The sequence below is a fragment of the Mesoplodon bidens genome (assembly GCF_964165515.1).
Source record: "Mesoplodon bidens genome assembly, chromosome: 6".
Lineage (NCBI taxonomy): Eukaryota > Metazoa > Chordata > Mammalia > Artiodactyla > Ziphiidae > Mesoplodon > Mesoplodon bidens.
This window is the reverse complement of record NC_138162.1, coordinates 72,197,216-72,218,460: the sequence shown is the minus strand read 5'-3', so window position 1 is coordinate 72,218,460 and position 21,245 is coordinate 72,197,216. Positions and strand designations below refer to the sequence as shown.

The window sequence follows — 21,245 nt, the reverse complement described above, 5'->3', positions numbered from 1 at the left end:
TTTGCTCCTTAAGTTTTTATCATTCTTATTGCATAGCCTTTAAAGGCTTGCATATATTTTTTTCTAAGGACACTTTTTGCTGCAACTGAGAAGAACAGGATGTTGTGTATTTTTATTGTGTTTTCTAACCCTTTTATCTGTTTATTTTTCTCTCCATACTAATGTTGTGATGTGCAGTACAATAGCTACCAGCCACATGTGGCTATTTAAATGAAACTAACTGACATTAAAGAAAATTAAAACTTTTCTTAGTTTCATGTTGAATAGCCACATGTAGCTAGTGACTGTCTGTTAGACCAAGCAAATATAGAACATTTATCATCATTTCAGGAAGTTCTCCTCGTTGCTTCTATCAGTTGATTGACAGCACTGTATTGAATTTTTTAGGCTGTTTCCTTTTCTCATGTTCTTGGAATGCCAGTTCTCCCTTTGGTTATCTACTAACTCTCACTCCTGCAGTCTTTGTTATGGGAGAGTGCTGCCTTCTTGAGTTATATAACTTTAGACTATAAAAACTGCTTAAAATGTAGGGAGACTTGTGCTGTCCCGCATCTTGAACAGAGACAAACTTCTGTGTGTTTTTCTGGCTCCACTGGCTGATTTTTACAGGTGGCAGCACTGCAGGAGTCCTTACGTGACACAGCGGCTCCATTCTGATTCCCAGACTCACGCCGGCCTGAAACTCCTTTCTTGTCTTTGTATAGGATGTGAGACCCCAACTCCCTAGTCATTGCTAGGTCCCATTCCAACCTTCTGTCCCTATATTTCTAACCTTTTTCACCTCACCACTCCCCACTCTTCACACCTCCGCCCCCTGGGCTGCCTTAATTCAAGCACTAACCAAACTCACTTTCAGTTTTCTCCTTTCTTTCTTCAGAGTTCAACCAAACTCACTTTCAGTTTTCTCCTTTCTTTCTTCAGAGTTCAGCTCTGTAACAGAAGGTCTTTGGATTACGTTTTACATTTTTCTCATTATGCAGATTATCACAATCTATATATATGGTAGGTTACCAGCTAGATAAATTTTCCATATTCCTGCCACTTGAAGATTAGGTTAACTGTCATTAACATTTTATTGTATATCTCTACAACTAGATTTTAATATGTGTATAATACTTGGAAAATAGATATGCATATTATGTACATATGTATATATATGTTTACTTGGGATTAATAGGAATACTGTTTATAACATTTCTGTAAGCTTTGATTTGAGTTTGTATGTTTCTTCTTGGTTTGGTTTTAAATTTCGCTCTTAAATGTGTAAAGTACACTAATAAGATACGAGGTTTCTTATACATATTCCCATTTATTTATTTTTTTGGTTTGGTTTAGTTTTGTCATTTGATATGGCTTTATTGGGCATTTTTTTCTATTTTGATAAGAATTTTTTTTAATTGGAGTAGAATTGCTTTACAATGTTGTGTTAGTTTCTCTTGTACAATGAAGTGAATCAGCTATATGTATACATATATCCCCCCCAACTTGGTCCTCCCTCCCACCTCCCCCATCCCACCCACCTAGGTTGTCACAGAGCACTGAGTTGAGCTCCCTGTGCTATACAGCAGGTTCCCACTAGCTATCTGTTTTACACATAGTAGTGTATTTATGTCAAACCTAATCTCCCAATTTGTCCCACCCTCCCTGTCACCCGCTGTGTCCACATGTCCGTTCTCTGTCTACGTCTCTATTCCTGCCCTGCAAATAGGTTCATCTGTACCATTTTTCTAGATTCTACATATATGCATTAATATACGATATTTGTTTTTCTCTCTCTGGTTCACTTCATTCTGTATGACAGACTCTAGGTCCATCCACATCTCTACAAATGATCCAATTTCGTTCCTTTTTATGGCTGAGTAATATTCCATTGTATGTATGTACCACATCTTCTTTATCCATTCATCTGTCATTAGACATTTAGGTTGTTTCCATATCCTGGCTATTGTAAATAGTACTGCAGTGAACATTGGGGTGCATGTGTCCTTTTTTTTTTTTTTTTTTTTTTTTTTTTTTTTTTTTTTTTTGCTGTATGCGGGCCTCTCACTGCTGTGGCCTCTCCCGTTGCGGAGCACAGGCTCCGGACACACAGGCTCCGCGGCCATGGCTCGCGGGCCCAGCCGCTGCGCGGCATGTGGGATCTTCCGGGATAGGGGCACGAACCCGTGTCCCCTGCATCGGCAGGCGGACTCTCAACCACTGCGCCACCAGGGAAGCCCTACATGTGTCCTTTTGAATTATGATTTTCTCAGGGTATATGCCCAGTAGTGGGATTGCTGGGTCATATAGTAGTTCTGTTTTTAGGTTTTTAAGGAACCTCCATACTATTCTCCATAGTGGCTGTATCAATTTACATCCCACCAACAATGCGAAAGGGTTCCCTTTTCTCCACACCCTCTCCAGCATTTGTTTCTAGATTTTTTGATGATGGCCATTCTGACCGGTGTGCGATGATATCTCATTATAGTTTTGATTTGCATTTCTCTAATGATTAGTGATGTTGAGCATCCTTTCATGTGTTTGTTGGCCATCTGTGTATCTTCTTCGGAGAAATGTCTATTTAGATCTTCTGCCCTTTTTTGGATTGGGTTTTTTTTTTTTTTTTTTTTTTTTTTGATATTGATCTGCATGACCTGCTTGTATATTTTGGAGATTAATCCTTTGTCAGTTGTTTCATTTGCAAATATTTTCTCCCATTCTGAGGGTTGTCTTTTCATCTGGTTTATGGTTTCCTTTGCTGTGCAAAAGCTTTTAAGTTTCATTAGGTCCCATTTGTTTATTTTTGTTTTTATTTTCATTACCCTAGGAGGTGGGTCAAAAAAGATCTTGTTGTGGTTTATGTCAAAGAGTATTTTTCCTGTGTTTTCCTCTAAGAGTTTTATAGTGTCCGGTCTTACATTTAGGTCTTTAATCCATTTTGAGTTTATTTTTGTGTATAGTGTTAAGGTAGTGTTCTAATTCCATTCCTTTGCATGTAGCTGTCCAGTTTTCCCGGCACCACTTATTGAAGAGGCTGTCTTTTCTCCATTGTATGTTCTTGCCGCCTTTGTCATAAATTAGGTGACAGTATGTGCCTGGGTTTATCTCTGGGCTTTCTATCCTGTACCATTGATCTGTATTTCTGTTTTTGTGCTAGTACCAAACTGTCTTGATTACTCTAGCTTTGTAATATAGTTTGAAGTCAGAGAACTTGATTTTCCTCCAGCTCCATTTTTCTTTCTCAAGATTGCTTTGGCTATTCGGAGTCTTTTGTGTTTCCATACTATTTTTTATATACATAAAGAACACATTTATTCATATACTTGAATTATGGTGGGAAATGCTAATGTGAGGATTCAAACATAGGCGGAGGAAAAAAGTTTTACTTACTCTGTTAACCAAGGCTGTCTTCTGTAGGCTAAAATCTGTATACCAGCCCTTTGTGGCAAATGTACTTATATCAAAAATTTATTAATACTGCAGATGTAAAGAATTTTAATTTTAAAGAGGTGAAAGCTATAGATCTTTTGAATTGCTGGTGGGAAATGCTGCTATGTTTCATTTAACTCTGCAGTAAAGAAACTTGGATTTTACTACACAATGAAATTTTCTCCTTTAATAATTATATATGAAGAACAATTATTAGTTAAAAGAAGATATAAGCACCTATGGTACTGAGGCTGGAGTTTACCTACTTAATCCTAATGTAAGGTTACGCTTCAATTTATTTTAACTTGGATCCCTTTGATATTGCTGATGGAACATGGAGATCATGGTAAAATATTATTTTACATTTTAAAACACCTCATACTTTGCAGAGTACTTTGACATTCAGTGTTGAATCATTCAAGGGAAATATTATTCCCATCTTACAGAAACTGATTGGCCCAAATCCAAAGGCTTTTTAAGACTACACAGTTATAGTTATTTAAGCTAATAGTGGCCAGAAACGGTTTTTGGTTCATATAAATCACTTGGGTACTGACTTTGTTCTGCTTAGATCGGGTCAAGGCTAATGACCATACTGATTTTAAATAGCCCTGAACGAACAGAATTCATCTCATTATTTGAAGCAGACATGCCTTTCTGCTTGTTTCAACTTGAAGGTATAGGCTGTAAAAAATACTAAGTATTTATGAAACAATCATTTATATTTAACTCTTCTCACAATTTCTTAACAGACATTTGGAACAAAACAGGAGCTGTTAAATTGGTCAGATGGTCTCCTGACAATAGTGTTGTAATAGTGACCTGGGAATATGGAGGCCTTTCTTTATGGAGTGTATTTGGAGCTCAGCTGATTTGTACACTTGGAGGAGATTTTGCGTGAGTCAATAAAGAAATTTTAGATGAAATAACTCCATTTTCTCCAAGACAATACACATACACAGAAACTTTGTTATACAGCTACTATTTTGCCTTGACTCTGAACCCAAAACAATTTGTAAGGTTCAGAATTAATTTATTCAGAATGTATTGTTTCCTCATACATCCATCCTCTTTCCATCCTCTTAAAACTGACCATTCAGTGAAAATGCATTTATTTATTGAACCCCTATTGTGTATATGATAACATGTTAGATTCAAAGCTAAATCAGACATGAATCTGCCTTCAAGTAGCTTATTATCTAATAAGAGTGGTAAGCTATATACATAAATAACTAGTAGGAAATGAAAAATTACATTATCTCATTGGGTTAATGTAGGTTAACTCAGCGGGTTGATAAAACTGGGTTAATATCTCTGTCCACTTCATATACTACCCTGAACTTCAGTCCTGACATAATGAACACACCTTCCCAAACTGCATGACCCTGTTAAGAAGTTATTTCGTAACTGGAAGACTATAACTCAGTGATATACCTAGGTGTATTAACCAGGAGTCTCATATTTCATGCAGTATTGTGTATTTCTCTTTCAAAGGAACAAAATCAATTTTTTCAGATTAAAGCTAAATATTACATGCAATTAGAAGACTCTTCTTAATTAAGTTTCTATTGTGTTTCAGTTATAGGTCTGATGGTACCAAAAAAGATCCCCTTAAGATCAACTCCATGGTAAGTTCTTTCTATAAAATATTGATACAGTGTGAAAAACTTGGTTTTTTCTTCTTCTTCTCTCATGTTGATCTGATAAAATTACAAAGCTATTCTAGTCTCAGCAGGCTCTTATACAGTTCTTGCTTTGATAAAAGTATTATCTTTAAAAATCAGGAGGCTGCCCAATTTTCAGTATTTGATTTTGGTTTTGTTTAGATGTGTCCAGCAAGCCCTGTCATCTCTGTGAACATAGTGACTGTTCAAATCAGGCCTTTGTTTTTCCAAAGCATACCTCCATTTCTTATGTGACTCAATAGCACCCACTTCCCATGGCCTCCTTTCTTTTAACATAACGTGAAATGCTCATTGGGTCTTTTTCCTGGAAAACATGTGCTTGTACATTATTTGAGCATATTTAAAATTTTTTCCATAGATGTATGTCAAAAGAATTGTAGTCCCTGTTGTAACAATATTTTTACTATCAATTTTCAAGAGTTTCTGTAGAAAGCGGTGAGGTGTAACCCCTATCTTTACATATAAACATTTTCTTTCTATAGCCCTCGTGTGTACCATCTTTGAGGAATTAGTGGCTGTGAGGCTTATCACTACCTTTCTCTCCTGCTCCACAGAGCAAGGCATTTTCTGATCATGGGTTTCTCGAAGAATTAAGACCACCATGGTTGCCTTCAGTAGGGGTTCCCAACCTTTCACCACCAAGGATCCCACTTGATGGCTCTCCTCACCTCCATATTTTAAAATAAGTTTTCAGACACCATTTCTCTGACTGCCGATCAGTGCTTCTGAATGCCATGCAGCAACCAGTGTTACCTCCCTCACTAAGTTAATATTTTAATCACAAACTAAGAATCTAAGCATTTTAGTTAACTTATGCAACCAAAACTTTTCATGGGAGAACAAAAGTTCTATTAAACTTCTGAAATTTTGGAACAATTCATGGACCTCTCCTCCCCCCATTAGTATTTTCTTGGCCTTGCAGATTGGGAATTACTAATGTTAAAAAAAAATTTTTTTTAACTCTCGTGGAATCTAGTTAATAGAATATTAAAATGAACTGGGCCTGGAGAATTTATTTGAACCCTCTCATTTTACAGAGGAAGAAACTTATACCCCGAGAAACCAAATAGCTTGGCCAAGGTTGTACAACAAAATGGTAGCCAAGCCAGAGTGCAAAACCCTAGTCTCACAGCCTCCAATCCAGTGTTCTTTGTTCTGTACAAAACTGCATCTGTTGGGGTGCTGCTTTGTAAAGCTTCAGCTATGTAACGTGGGTCTTGTCTCTGTAAGGAATTTCTTTGTATTTGAGAGGCAGTTGAATTAATGGAGAAGTTACAGAGAGCAGTAGGCATTTCTTAGGTTTTGGGGCTAAGATTGGTATGTAGTGTTTTCACTCTTCTAAGTGGAGAGCAGTGATGGTTTCTACTGGAGATCTAAGATGTAGTAGATGTAGGTATAATTCTTGTCTGTGTTGTTTGTCATGGTTTCTCCAGCCTTCAGAAGTCATTAATAATGCTGTTTTGGTTATTTCAGAATTTGAATATTTCAAACCAGGAAAAAATAACAAGAAACTTCTTATTGCTTTGATTTTCTTTCCCCACCCCCCATCTTCTTTCCCCCTCCTCCTCTCTCCAAGAGCTGGGGTGCCGAAGGCTATCACCTATGGGTAATCAGTGGATTTGGTTCTCAAAATACTGAAAATGAGTCTGACTCCAAGAGCATAGTTAAACAACCTAGCATTCTACTATTTCAGTTTCTCAAGAGTGCACTCACCGTAAACCCTTGTATGGTAAGTTTATTTAATTAAAACTCTGTTTTTTTTAGTGGCTTTCATATTTGAATATGACTCTTCCTTATGACAATTTTATTTCTGAGCAGGTTTTGCTTTTTTTTGGCCTCGTGGCATGCAGGATCTTAGTTCCCCAACTAGGGATTGAACCTGCGCCCCCTGCAGTGGGAGCGTGGAGTCTTAACCACTGGACGCTGGGGGAATCCCATGATTTTTTTTCTTTCTTTTTTTAATAGGATCACAAGCAATTTGAGGAAAAGCAGTGTTTATAGATTCACTTGAGTAACCTGAATAAAATTTAGTCTTTGTCTGAATAGCATTTCTCACAGTATGTTCTACCAGGCACTACTTGTGAGAAATATCAATAGCAATTACATAGGACAAGAAAAATTTCTGTTGTCTTGTAAGTGTGAAATAAAGGAGTTAAACAAAGCTGTAGAGATTTCTTTAACATAGGACTTGAGTCTTTAATATGCTGATGTGCATCATGAAAGTCCAGGAGTTGGTATATAAAAAGCATTGTTTCCCAAGCTTATTTAACTATGAATTTTTAAGGAGTGCCTAGAAGAAAATAAGCCTAGAATCCTGCTTTGGGAAACACTGGCCCAAATTATAACATACACTCATGTTTTATCAGTCCGAAATAAGATATTAATATGATATATTGTTGATATATAGTAACAGTGATATGTTATATGATAGGGGTGCATATCTTAGTATCTACCACCAATGGGTTTTTAAATATTTGGTGCAACCAATTTCTAATTAAAATTTATAACACATTGAGGAAGAATGAAAATACCTTGGATCTCAGACCAGCTGAATAATAAGAAAACAAGAGTAGAGGATTTCTTCTCTGCTCGCACATCCCAAATAAATAATTTAAAAGCACTCCGAGTTTTATATCAAGACAACATTTGGACTACAGTGGGAAGGTGAGTGGCTGGGGTGCTGATCTAATTTAAATAGTTGAAGACACTGGCCTTCAATTAAAAACCAGGGCATAATCACAGAGAGTAGAAACTATATTTTTGTCTAAATATCCTCAGAACCTGGTACACTCCTTGGTACTAACCAAGCTTTAACCAAGCAATTATTGAATTGTTCTGAACCAGGACCACAGATGTAGGCTACTCTTCCTCCTCCCCATGATTTAAAAGATCCTCCAGGGGCTTCCCTGGTGGCGCAGTGGTTGGGAGTCCGCCTGCCGATGCAGGGGACACGGGTTCGTGCCCCAGTCCGGGAGGATCCCACATGCCGCGGAGCGGCTGGGCCCGTGAGCCATGGCCGCTGAGCCTGCGCATCCGGAGCCTGTGCTCCACAACAGGAGAGGCCACAACAGTGAGAGGCCCGCGTACCACAAAAAAAAAATTAAATAAATAAAATAAAATAAAATAAAAGATCCTCCAGTATCCAGTTATCCCTGTTTGTAATCCACTCCCTCTTCTTACCATGTGGGCACACGGATGAGCATATACACACAAACTGACCAGACATGTTTTCTTACTACCATTCATGAGGTATCTTACATGAAACTAGTTTGTAAACTGTAGACATTGAGTAGTCTTATTCAGTTTTCAGGTGGAAAATCTCTCACAGCATTGCCCTGGGCATGTTTTGGAATCTGTATGATAAAACGGACTTTAACAAAGATTTTATTTGCACTGGGAAGTAATCATTAAACTGTTGTCTGTTAAATATAACAGTGTGTGAGATTATTAGGTAGTCTTGTCCTCTGTGAGGAAAATCAGCATTGAGATGTGTGGTACATTTCCAACAGTAAAACTAAATTGCTGTATTACTTACTTTCCCCTACCTTATACTAACTTGTTTTTATTTGCTTCCCTCCCCTCTGCTTCCTTTTTCCCTCATCTAGAGTAACCAAGAGCAAGTGTTGCTTCAGGGGGAAGATCGATTGTACTTGAACTGTGGAGAGGCCTCACAAACCCAGAATCCCAGGAGTACTTTGGCACACTCTGATCATAAGCCCAGTCAGGAAAAGAGCCCATTTGCAGATGGCAGTTTAGAGTCTCAGAGTTTAAGCACTTTACTTGATCATCGGCATTGGCATGTAATACAGGTAAGTCTTCGGATGCTGTTGACTGTGGACTTAGTCCTTGGTAAGATAGCACCCTGAAGCAGATATTTAGGTATTTCATTTGTTGCTTTAGAAAACTGAGAAACTTTGTAAACTTTTTGACTGTCGTGTCTCTCTTCTGCTGTTCTGTGCTCGTCCTCTTGTCTTCTCCTTTCTTTCCACCTGATGTAGATTGTATTCCCACCTGCTTTAAGTCCATTAGTAAGTGAATAGTTAAAAAAACTAGAAGTTTATGCTTTGTCCTCTTATTGTGCAAGACTGTTTACTTCCAGCCTTTTTTTGGTATAAATTTAGCTCTGGATTTGCATAGGCTAAAGTGTAGTAATTTAATGAAAAGTGACAATATTGATTAGTACCTTGTGCAGCTGACCTTGTAGTCCTAATGGGGACACATTGAGGTTAATTGCCTGACTTTGGACCCAAATTGCAGACTTTTGATTAGTCTAGAACCTTAGTGTTAATAATTTTATTATTACTCTGTCTTGTTCCAGATTATTATTAAATTAGTAGTTTCTTTTAGTAATTTTGATAAATTGACATTTAATATAGAAATTAATTCTGAGTTTCGATACCAAATAAAATTAATATGGGTAAATCAGTAAATTGAAGTTTCTTGAAAGAAACTTTCACACACATTTCAAAGCCCTGAGTGTTTTCTTCCCACTTCTCATGCCAGAGTGTCTTAGGTACATCAGAGCTTACTCCTGGGTTAGTTTCTTTTAGTCATTTTCTATTTCCACAATTCTTTGTCTTACTTCTACATTCTGTACTTTTACCTTACTAGCTTACTTCAGCTCCCATGTTATTTTCGGTTGACTTTGAGTGGAGATAATGAGAGACCTAAGAATGGTCACTGTGTGAAAAATTGAAGGAGGAATATCTCCTACATTGACATGTGGTATACACTAAAAGAAAATGTATTTAACTTACATTAAGAAATTCATAAAATCAAAACAATGTGCATACCATTTTATAATTAGTAACAGTTATTAAATAAAACTGCATCAGCTACTTCCTTGACTAAAATTTTCCACTGCTCCCTTCTCTCCTATAGCCATTTCTCTGCTATTTTCATTTCCCCATACTTTGAACTATTCATTCTACACTGACCTAGCATCAGTGCCCGTTCTGCCTAGCCAGGTCTGTGTTGCCAGAGAGCCAAGTAGAGCAGAGGATCAAAGAAGGCAGGTCTGGAACTCAAAAATCCATCAGACAATAACAAAAATCCAATTTCCTTCCAGCTCAAAAATTCAGTGATTCTGTGATTCGTAGCCATCTATGAAGTATCCCATATTAGAAGCATGTAACACTGATTTTACAACTTCATGCAAAGTAGATACTAGCAAGATTCTTCTGTCATCCTGTTCTTTAGGTATCTAAAATATTTAGAAAGATAAACTTGTTTAGCTTTACGTAATTTTTTCAGCTTCCTTAAAACTAATAAAAATAATGCTAGAGTTGTGCTCCCCCCAAATTAAGTTATAATGGACTCATAGAATTTTTAGAGCTGGAAGGACCTTAGCAATCATGTAGTCCAACTAGGTTTTATACAAATTGAGGCTCAGGGAAGTTAGGTGACTTGCCCGAGGTCACACAGCAGAATAGTGGCAGACTCTATCCTTACCATGATATAAATTAAAGTAATAATCAAACCTGTTTTAAAACCTAGGTACTAAATGTTGAAGCATATAATATACTGCTGACCTTGATCTAAGACTTAGAATGTGCCTATTTGACATTCTTCTTACTTGGAGTTGCCCCTTTGTTTGCTGGCACTCCAGCCACAAGAGTCAATGCAGCATTGTGGTGGTGTTCGTTTGGTAGTGTGGTTTACAGTGTCCATATAATGTTAATGCTTTTAACTTCCAGACATTTTAGCCATTAGTAAGTATTCCCTGAAGAAACGTGGGTGCCTGTTTAATTCCGCCTTCAACATATGCTCTTGTCTAGGATAAGTGCCCGCATCCTCCATCACAATGGCTTTGTTTGTGTGGTTTATACTTTGTATGCTTCTTGTACAGCTTAGAGTTCATCACATGAGCTCCAACTAATTCTGCTGCTCTGTCTGTTCCTCATCTAGACTACTGGATTTTTTTTGTTTGTTTAAGCCTTCTACCTTATACTCGTTAGTTTCCTGGTCAGAAGATTCTGTGTTAACTATGTTTTCTCCTTTAACAAAAATAACACAAATACATATTTGTCGGAAGCAGAGTAATGTATCAGGCACTATGTTAGGGAGGTCAACAAAGAGGATTGTAAAGGCTATTTCATTTATAAATGGTTTGCCCTCATTCCTACAGTGTGTATCAGATGTTCTAGGTATTTGGCACAGATCATATCTCCTAGGATGATGGCCCTCTCAGTCTCACCAGTTACAGAAGAAAGTAGTCTAGGTTAGGAGACATGGTTTTAGCAGAATGACTTTAAGGGAAAAAAGGTAGATCTAGGTTCTCCGAGAGACTGAAAAATCCTAAGATGTTCAGAGTAGAGATTCTGTACCTTAGCACTGAGTGTCCCAGTGGTATGACATGACTTTTGTGCCCTGACTATGCATTCCTAACCTGAGTTTCTTCATTATTCATTATCCGCCTCTTTTCTTACTTCTGCCATTTCCTGTTCTCAGTATTAGGAGTGGAACTGAAAGTTCAGGTAACATATAGATCTCCTGGGGCAAATACAAGTTTTTGTTCTTATTTCATAGCATCTTCAAGACACAAAACCATATGAGAAATAAAGCTTCATTTTAAGTTTTGAAAGTAAACCATTTGCCATTTGTGGCATCTCATATACTTTTGGAGGATAAAAGAATTTGTTTTCTCCTAGAGATAGTCATCAAAGAGTGATCATATGATAAGTTAACCTTGGTTCCCATGATTAGAAACTCTTCATGTTGGAGTCCACTTTGGCAGTGAGATCTCACTTCCCACTTTACCTGCCCACACATCTCATAAATACTTATGAAACACTAAGGTTTGGGGAAAGTGGGGGGTGGGGTGTTTAGTGTCATGGATGGCTAGCTCAGTTGTGCTCCAGGAACATCCCTCTTCAAGTGACTATTTTTATTTTCTTCATCCAAAAAAAGAATTTCACTTACAGCCTCCTACAAAACTACTTTCAAATTTTACTTCGCCACCTGATCATTACCTCAGATTATCATTATTCTGAACTAATTCCACCCATCATAGTAAATTTTACTGGTTGGCCTGAATGGTACAGCATATCTGTTAAGATACAAGTTAAGCATTCTTCAAGCGTATCTATCCTGACACAGTTATTCTTAATTCTGTAAGCTAGGCTTCCACAAACCAGCACTGGGGTTAAGAACTTCCTAATGTACTAAAAGCTATTAATTTACTTAGATTTTAGGTTGACTTACTGGTTAATAAGTGAAATCTAACAAAAATAGTTTTTTTTTTTTTTTTTTTTTTTTAAATAAATTTATTTATTTATTTTTGGCTGTGTTGAGTCTTCGTTTCTGTGCGAGGGCTTTCTCCAGTTGCGGCGAGCGGGGGCCACTCTTCATCGCGGTGCGCGGGCCTCTCACTGTCACGGCCTCTCCTGTTGCGGAGCACAGGCTCCAGACGCACAGGCTCAGTAGTTGTGGCACACGGGCTTAGTTGCTCCGCGGCATGTGGGATCTTCCCAGACCAGGGCTCGAACCCGTGTCCCCTGCATTGGCAGGCAGACTCCGAACCACTGCGCCACCAGGGAAGCCCCCCAAAAATAGTTTTATAAATAAATTTTATCAAGGTTAATATAGATGTTTTCACTTGATTTTTGCTTTGTCTTCACATTACACAAAGAATCTTATTGGATTTGGTTGCATTTACTTGGCTTTTAAATTTGGCTTTCTCTTTTTAAATATGTAATCATTTTTCTTTGAGTAAACGGAAACTAAATTAAATGGAAGGTTCTCTTATTCCAGGAACAGAAGATTTTTCCTTTGTTCTGTTAATTTTCACACTGCATTCACCATGTGCTCATGAAAACTATTTACTCAGAAGGCTAATAGAGAGATCACAGTCTCAGTAAAGCTAGACTTAAGCTACATTGATACCTCACAGGATTTTTTAAGTTTAAAATTCTCAGAGTGACACAAAGACACTGTGTACAAAGATGTAAGACAGACGACATGGAAAGATAGATTTATTGCTTATGTTACAGATAAAGAGTTAATATCTGTAATATATTAAAAGTACTTGTAGGTGAATAAGTGGAACACCCCAGTAAAAAGCAGTAGCTTATACACACTCATATGTATATGGCTGTTTGTTTAGAGATAGCAATGATATAACAGAAGAATTTCACTTTGTATTTTGTGCACTTTTATACTGTTGAAATTTTATAAGCATGCATTGCTTTTTTATCAGAAAAATGTAAAAATAATAAAAGATTTCTACTCAAAAAACATAAAACTCTTGCTGAGGCTCTGATTTTATTAGATAAGGGTTTTTTGGGATGGTTCATATCAGCGAACCCAAACTGTTCATCTACACAATTCTTGGCTGCCTTAGTAGATGCTTCTCTAAATACCTTTTGTCATTCTGTATTTATCGAGTGTTCAATATTTAATTTAAAACAAACAAAAACAGTGTAGAGAAAAAAGAGGAAAGCCTGATGTCTAGAAACATATAATGAAATGGTTAAGACAGGAGTTGTGAAATATTGGCTGCTAGTAATACTCATTATTTGGGAGCACTTTTTTTTTTTTTTTTTTTCTTTTTGTGGTATGCGGGCCTCTCACTGTTGTGGCCTCTCCCGTTGCGGAGCACAGGCTCCGGACGCGCAGGCCCAGCGGCCACGGCTCACGGGCCCAGCCGCTCCGCGGCATATGGGATCCTCCCAGACCGGGGCACGAACCCGTATCCCCTGCATCGGCAGGCGGACTCTCAACCACTGCGCCACCAGGGAGGCCCCTGGGAGCACTTTTAAAAAAAACAATTTATTTTATTTTTGGCTGTGATGGGTCTTCTTTGCTGCGTGCGGGCTTTCTCTAGTTGCGGCAAGCGGGGGCTACTCTTTGTTGCGGTACGCAGGCTTCTCATTGCAGTAGCTTCTCTTGTTGTGGAGCACGGGCTCTAGGCGCGCGGCCTTCAGTAATTGCAGCACGTGGGCTCAGTAGTTGTGGCTCGCAGGCTCTAGAGCACAGGCTCAGTAGTTGTGGCGCACAGGCTTAGTTGCTCCATGGCATGTGGGATCTTCCTGGACCAGGGCTCAAACCTGTGTCCCCTGCATTGGCAGGTGGATTCTTAACCACTGTGCCACCAGGGAAGCTGTATTTGGGAGCACTTTAAACGTTACAAGAAAATTAATCTCATATTATGATGTTAATGCTTTTACGTGCTTTACTTTTAAATATATTTCAGAAGTCTTACCAAACTGATGTGTTATTTTCTATAGATTTCCAGCACCTATCTAGAGAGCAATTGGCCTATACGGGTGAGTTATTTGTTACTTTGTTGGTGTTAACTTTTATTGGATAGCATTTGCTGCAAGAGGTATTCTGGGAATTGAGCCTTTCAGTGGGTGCACTGATAAAAGTAAAATTTCAGTACTTGCTTCCTTTTGTACATTGTTAGTGTAAATCTATAATTTGGTCAAATGTAACATGTATAAATACTAAGATTTTTAAATTTAGCATTTTACATTTAATTCTCTTAGCAAATGTTTATTAATAGTCTGCTTGCCTGACAATCCTCAGCTCTTTACGCCTAATTTAAAAACTCAAGGAAGAGCTCTTAATTTTTTTTTTAATCAGTTTTCAGCTATTGATAAGCTTGGACAGAATATTGCTGTGGTTGGCAAGTTTGGTTTTGCACATTACTCTTTACTCACCAAAAAATGGAAGCTTTTTGGAAACATTACCCAGGTTAGTCTTTTCGAAATTAAAAACCTATTTCTCAAAGTATGAGAGAACTACAGTATGAAATAAGTATAAAGTAAACCACTGTTACTTATTAAAAAGTAAAATCAAATATTAAAAAATGACACTGGATTATATCTAAGGGTCAGTTCTGATAAAGTACTTGATATTTGATAAAAGATTTTGTATTGAGATAGTTGGTTTGTTTTTAATTCTTGTTAAGATCAGACACCATAATCCTGTAACTTGAGGATTTACTCCTACATTCCAGGTAGAGTTCATCAGATATGATCGGAATAAATCTCCACAAAATTTGAGATCATTCCCTGCTTGTCTGTGTGTGACATAAATATTTGGGTAGCATACAAACATGTGCAGTTGGATTTTGCAAGAATCAAATAGGAGGAAAAGAAGGAAGTTAACATTTAATAGGTGCCTACTGTGTACTAGGCACTTCCACATATATTATCTCATTGTTCTTCATAACAACCCAATGAGAGCACTATTGTTACTCACCATTTTATAAAAGAGAAACTAGGATTCAGAATCAAGCAGCTGATAAATGATAAAGCCAGAATTTAAACCAAGGTCTGTTGAATGTGGAATAATGATGCTACATGGTACCCAGTTATTTTGAATGATGTATTTTATGTCTTACAGAAATATTTATTTCTTTCAAAATAGGATGTGAATCATTATTAATAAAGGCCCTAGAGTAACACTTAATGTTGAGGGGGCGGGAAGAGAGTAGAGCAGAAATAATTTAGAGCTTCCAGTGTCTGAGTAGGACTAGTTTACAAGTCTGTTACGGGCAAGAAGAAATGTCAATATGTGTTTTATATTTTCTTTTAAGGAGCAAAATATGATTGTGACAGGTGGCTTAGCCTGGTGGAATGATTTTATTGTGCTTGCATGCTATAACATAAGTGATCATCAGGAGGAGGTATGTTTTTGTTTTCTCAGAAATAACAAGATTTTTACATTTTAAAGATATTAAGCACAGTTTGGTTTTATATAAAAATAACCTATTGAAAATGAACAAAACGTGTTACTTTTTAATCAAGAATTTGGCATTTTTAACAAATGGGATTTTCATTTCAGGTTACTTAAAAATTTAAAGGGATAATCAGGACTTCTGTGATAACTTTTTCTAAGGATTTCAGCCATTAGACATTCTCTATAAAGTTTGTAAATAATAAAAAATAGTTAATAAAAGTTGAGAAGTTTATAAAGATGGCTGTCCTTAGAGATTTATTAACTTATTTATTTCTATATTTATTTTTTGAGAAACTACTGATCAGGTCTAAATGTGCAGGTCTAAAAGGAGTATCTCATAATAGTACATCACAGTTTTGATCACTTCATCTTTTAGTTATTTGTAGAATGAGCCTACCCTGTCAAAATATAAACATCCATTTGTTATTAATGCTCAGATTAGTCTTTAACTCCTCTTACTTGAAAAAAGTCGGTAGATAAAAAAACAGCATGTCTAAAGTATTTAGTCATCCATGGTAGGTATCTTGTTTTTACGGTTTTCTTTATTTTCGTTTTCTATAGCTCAGAGTATACTTGAGAACGTCAAATCTGGACAATGCTTTTGCTCATGTCACCAAAACACAAGCAGAAACATTACTGCTTAGTGTCTTCCGGGACATGGTAATAGTATTTAGAGCAGACTGTTCAATATGCCTTTACAGTATTGAAAGGAAATCTGATAGGTAAGTATATAACATATGACAGGTCACTTTTTGCTCCTATTTATCATGTTACCTCTGTAGTTTTTATTTCTCAAAACAGTTATTCTAATTTTATATTTCGTTTCATTTGTTTTTAGGAGTTAAAAAAGCAAGGAATTTTAATTAGTGATATTCATATAGTAGTTATTTTTTAGCTACCAAAATAAATTAAAGAGCCTGTACCAACTTCTTCAGCTAATTTTACTGGACTCATTTGAAAAAAATCTAGTTCAGGATGGGATAAAGCTTTAAATACTAATTTTTTTTTTCACAATCTTGAAAACAAATGGTTACTAACTATCCTGGTGTTCTAGAAACTTGGGGAAATTTGTAGGAGTTTACAGCTTTAAGGCCTTAGGAAGCATGACCTTAGAAGACTCATTAATATTTTCACTGAGCTAGATGGCTGTAGTCTGGGAAAGGAAAAACTGTCAGACCTGTTGGAGCTGTGTGTTGCCTATATTCTTGGCATCTGGCTGGCTTGGGCATTTAGACCATTCTTCTTGAGTTTTATTTTGTTCTCAAATGGTTTTTGTTTCTTTTTTTAAACAGCTATGAAGTGCATATTTGCTGAAGTAGCTTATAATTGAGGAGTAATATAAAAATAAAAATTAACAAATCTCCTAGCCTCAGAACGCATGTCTTTCTCAACCAGCTATTTCTCAACTGACTAAGCTATTCCTGTAGCTTCTTCCTAGTTTATTTCTTCCTTTCTACATCTTACTCCCTTTTTTTCCCTCCCTTATTTCCAGATGTGTTCTTGGGTGCCACAACCTTGTTGGTCTGCTGCTTAAAGGATACTTGGGGAGGAGAAAATGATAGGTAGAAGGCACTTGGGCCCATAAACATAAAATCTCATACTATTAGTAGTGGAAAAGGAAAAAACGTCATTAGCATTGTTGTTGAGGTGTATGGGTTTCTTTCTCTTTTTTGCAGTACAAATACTGCTGGTATTCAAGTTCTTCAGGAAGTCTCCATGTCACGCTACATTCCTCACCCTTTCCTGGTAGTATCTGTCACTCTGACATCAGTGAGTACAGAGAATGGAATCACCTTGAAAATGCCACAGCAGGTACCATTCTATTATCAGAGCTCTTTAGAGTTTTCATTTCAGTTTTTTGTGTTTTAATTTGATGTTAGGAACTATTTATTTGTTCAGCAAATACATACTAAATGTCTAGAATTTGCCTTGCATGAAGATGCTGGGTTACAGTGGCAAACTAAACAAACATGGTTTCTGCTCATACTATAAGGAAATAATTACATACATAATTAATTACAATTGTGATGTGTGTACCAAAAAGTAATATAGCTTACTGTGTATAACAAAAACCTGGAGTAGTCTAAGCAATCACAGAAGATTTCTATATCATTTAAATTGAAACCTGAAGAACAAGTGGCGGTTATCTAAGTAAAGAAGGGGAATTTCAGGCAGAGGGAACGGTATTCAGAGGCCCATAGATAAGAGAGAACATGATGCATTCAGGGAATTGGAAGAAATTTCAGAGTGACTGGAACATAGAGTATGAGAGGATGAGAGTCTTACTGATAATACGGACTTTGGAGTTTGTCTTAAAGTCTAAAGCGTTTTAAGCTGGTTGTTATTAGATCTAAGCTTTATAATGTTAGAGAAAACATTACAAAGGAGGAAAATGAAACAGAGTGGGACAGAACTGGATGTAGGGAGAGCAGCTGAAAGGCCATTGTAATGATCTAGGTGAATGGTGTCTGTGGCCCGAACTTGGGTAGGGAAAAGAAGATGGAAAGAAATGGAAGGAATATGACATATAGAGGACTCCATGATTAGTTAATTATGAGCAAAGAGATAATCCCATAGCTTCTGGTTAAAGTAGCTGTGTAGGTAGCAGTGTCACCAGGACCCAGGTATTATAACTTTCTATTCCAAGCCTCCTTCCATTATACCACTGGTCTCCAAACTTCATGTCAATGTGGAACCCATTTTCAAAGGAAAGTTCTGTGTGGATTTATTTGTCATCCCTGTCTGCCCAGTCTGTCTTTTACTTCCTATTAAGGCACTTCCACTGAGTGCCTTTAAAATACAGGTCCCATTTTTCTCTGCAAACTCTATTTCATGTAACAAGATAGTCCTAGTTGATAAGGGGAAGCTATCTTTTACAGAAGAACTCTTGCTAAAAGATATGGAAGGAATGTAAGAATTTAAGAATCACCATTTTGCAGCCCGTGAAGAAATGAGTGGTTCAGGCAGTGATCATTGGATGAAACCAATGAAAGGTTGATGGGAACTTTACAATGAAGGTATCAAGTTGTCATGCCCAAGCCTTATTAATCAATTTTAGCATCACTAAAAGTGGGAGAACCAGATGTGGCATGCTTCCTGGGGTGAAACAACCTGAAGTTCACGTGAAGAATTACTAGCAAAAACATTGAGCCTGATCTGAATCAAGCCTCTAGAGTCATCTTCTATTCACAGAAAATACAGGGAAAGAGGTTTAGTTTAATAATATTCTATAGGAAAGCTGCAGGTCAATAATGTGGGGGAAAAAAGAAAAGATTCTTCTAAATAAGACTTTCGAGCTATAACAACAAAATACATGCGTAAGTTCATTTGTATCTTGATTCAAATAGGCTGTATATAAAAAGACACTGTTAAAACAATTTGCAATATTTAAATGTGAACTAAGGAATAGTTGTAAGATTTATTACATTTAGATGTGATATTGGCGTGATATATAAGCAAATATCCATATATTTTAGAGATGCCTATTAAATGTATAGGGGTAAAATGGCATGGTATCTTCTTTTAAAATGCTTTGGCAAAATAAGTAAAAAGAAAAGAGGGATAGGTGGAGCAAACCTTGATAGTTGTGAACTGGATGATGGGAATAAGGGGTGTGCTATATGTTGTACATTTTACATACTTTTGATCATGTTTGAAGTTGTCATATTAGAAAAAAAAGGAGGACTCCTTGTGTATCCTAGATACTACTGTTAGGCAATCAATGGCATCAGTAATACTGGGTGCCCCATTTTAAGAGGGCCCTTTACAAAGAGGAGCTACTTAACTTGGTAAAGAGCAGATCAAGAAGTAAGTTGAGGGCCTCCCTGGTGGCGCAGTGGTTGAGAGTCCGCCTGCCGATGCAGGGGATACGGGTTCGTGCCCCGGTCTGGGAGGATCCCATATGCCGCGGAGCGGCTGGGCCCGTGAGCCATGGCCGCTGGGCCTGCGCGTCCGGAGCCTGTGCTCCGCAACGGGAGAGGCCACAACAGTGAGAGGCCCGCATACCGCAAAAAGAAAAAAAAAAAAAAAAAAAAAAAAAAGAAGTAAGTTGAAATATAATAGGGAATAGACTGATTACATCTTGCACAGAGGGAAGACCAAGATTTAAAGTAAAGCAAGTCTTGATTTAACAACAAAAAACTAGCAGTAAGAACTGTTCAACAGTAAGGTGGCCTTCACTCAGGATAGAGGTGAGCACCTTGTCTCGGAACCTCCCAATGAGAATTATCTACCAGGGATTTTTTGGGGTAAGAGATGGTATGTTGGGTTCCTTCAAATTTAGGATTTTGAGGATACATGTAGTCCCTGCTTGTATGTTACAGTCAGTTTCTGAAAAGTTCATTAAAGTTGCCTGAGAGGGCTGTAGTGGTCACCTGTTCTTACATATTGTAATATTTCAGTAGAAAATGTTGACTGCATGTAGAGCTGAAGGAAAAAAAATTTTGCTTTTTTAAAAAATGAAGTATAAAATGTAGTGGTGAATTTACCATCTTAAAACTTAAAAGTGGTCATTATGAACATTAATCGGATTTTAGTGAACTTCAGTAAATGTTCTTTAGGTCTTTTGAAGTGTTTGAGGAGTTTGTCCCTATGCCAGTCCCCAAGCATTCATACTGTTTGATTCTTGGCATTGCATATTCATTTTCCTTTTTCCTCTACTCTCTAGCGCTTATAATTCCCACAGAGTTTTTAAATTCCATTTTTCCTTCTCTTACCTCCAAGTTACTTGCTTTTTCTCATGTGTTAGGGACAGACGTTCAATTTTTAGTTTTCATGTCATTATGTGCTAAGTGGGGAAATGAAGATTTCTTTCCAAATAAAATTCTTGAGTTTTGTGACAGTTGCTTGGAGATTTTGTAGGGTTTATTTTTTTAATTCCTACTTTGTAAATTAACAGCAGTTCATATCATGCTTACTACCTACCTGGATCTGATCTAAAGCAAAAGAGAATAACAAAGTCTGTGAGTATTCTGTACCCTTTTGCCATTTCTTTATACACAATCCCTTGTGTCTTAGAGCAGTGCAGAAGAGCATTTCATATATCTGAGTATTTTTTGCAAGTAGAATACGTAGGGTGATGGTTGTTTACCAAACCCTAAATGATATCAGCAGCTTAAATTCAGCCAGCCAGCAAGAGTCAAAGCTGGGACAGAATCCATGTCTTCTGAATAATCACCCTTTCCTTCTTAAAACTCTTTCCTTCTTTGGTTTGTGACATCACGCTCTCTTTCTCTTCTTACCTTCAAAAGCTTAGACAGTGGCCCTCTGCTCTTTTGCCTCCCATATACTTTGCCTCAGAAAACTCATCTGTTTCCTTCAGTTTACCAACTTTACCCTTATGGTTATGATTCTGGTATTCATCTCCAGTTTAGTCATCTCTCACAACGTTTTTACTTGAAAGTCTTGAGATTATTTCTAATTTAAAATGGGCAATAGAAGGAAACTCTTCAGTTTCCCTTCTCTAAA

At 37.1% G+C, this 21,245-nt stretch overlaps 1 protein-coding gene across 7 annotated transcripts in view; it reads left to right on the top strand.

Annotated features, from left to right (window-relative positions):
• The window catches only part of RIC1 (RIC1 homolog, RAB6A GEF complex partner 1), a 144,356-nt gene that overhangs the window by 102,195 nt on the left and 20,916 nt on the right, over positions 1-21,245 (top strand). For 6 of the 7 annotated variants that reach the window (XR_014016049.1, XM_081236804.1, XM_081236803.1 and 3 more), the window contains 9 exons: positions 4,161-4,305; positions 4,988-5,036; positions 6,670-6,822; positions 8,699-8,902; positions 14,321-14,359; positions 14,679-14,789; positions 15,637-15,726; positions 16,341-16,501; positions 17,456-17,591. Coding sequence is in view for 6 of the 7 variants with exons in the window: in XM_081236804.1 (XP_081092930.1) it covers positions 4,161-4,305; positions 4,988-5,036; positions 6,670-6,822; positions 8,699-8,902; positions 14,321-14,359; positions 14,679-14,789; positions 15,637-15,726; positions 16,341-16,501; positions 17,456-17,591 (1,088 nt within the window). In the remaining variant the exon portion in view is untranslated. The remainder of the gene's footprint in view (positions 1-4,160; positions 4,306-4,987; positions 5,037-6,669; positions 6,823-8,698; positions 8,903-14,320; positions 14,360-14,678; positions 14,790-15,636; positions 15,727-16,340; positions 16,502-17,455; positions 17,592-21,245) is intronic. The other variant, XM_081236805.1, reaches the window with a different exon arrangement.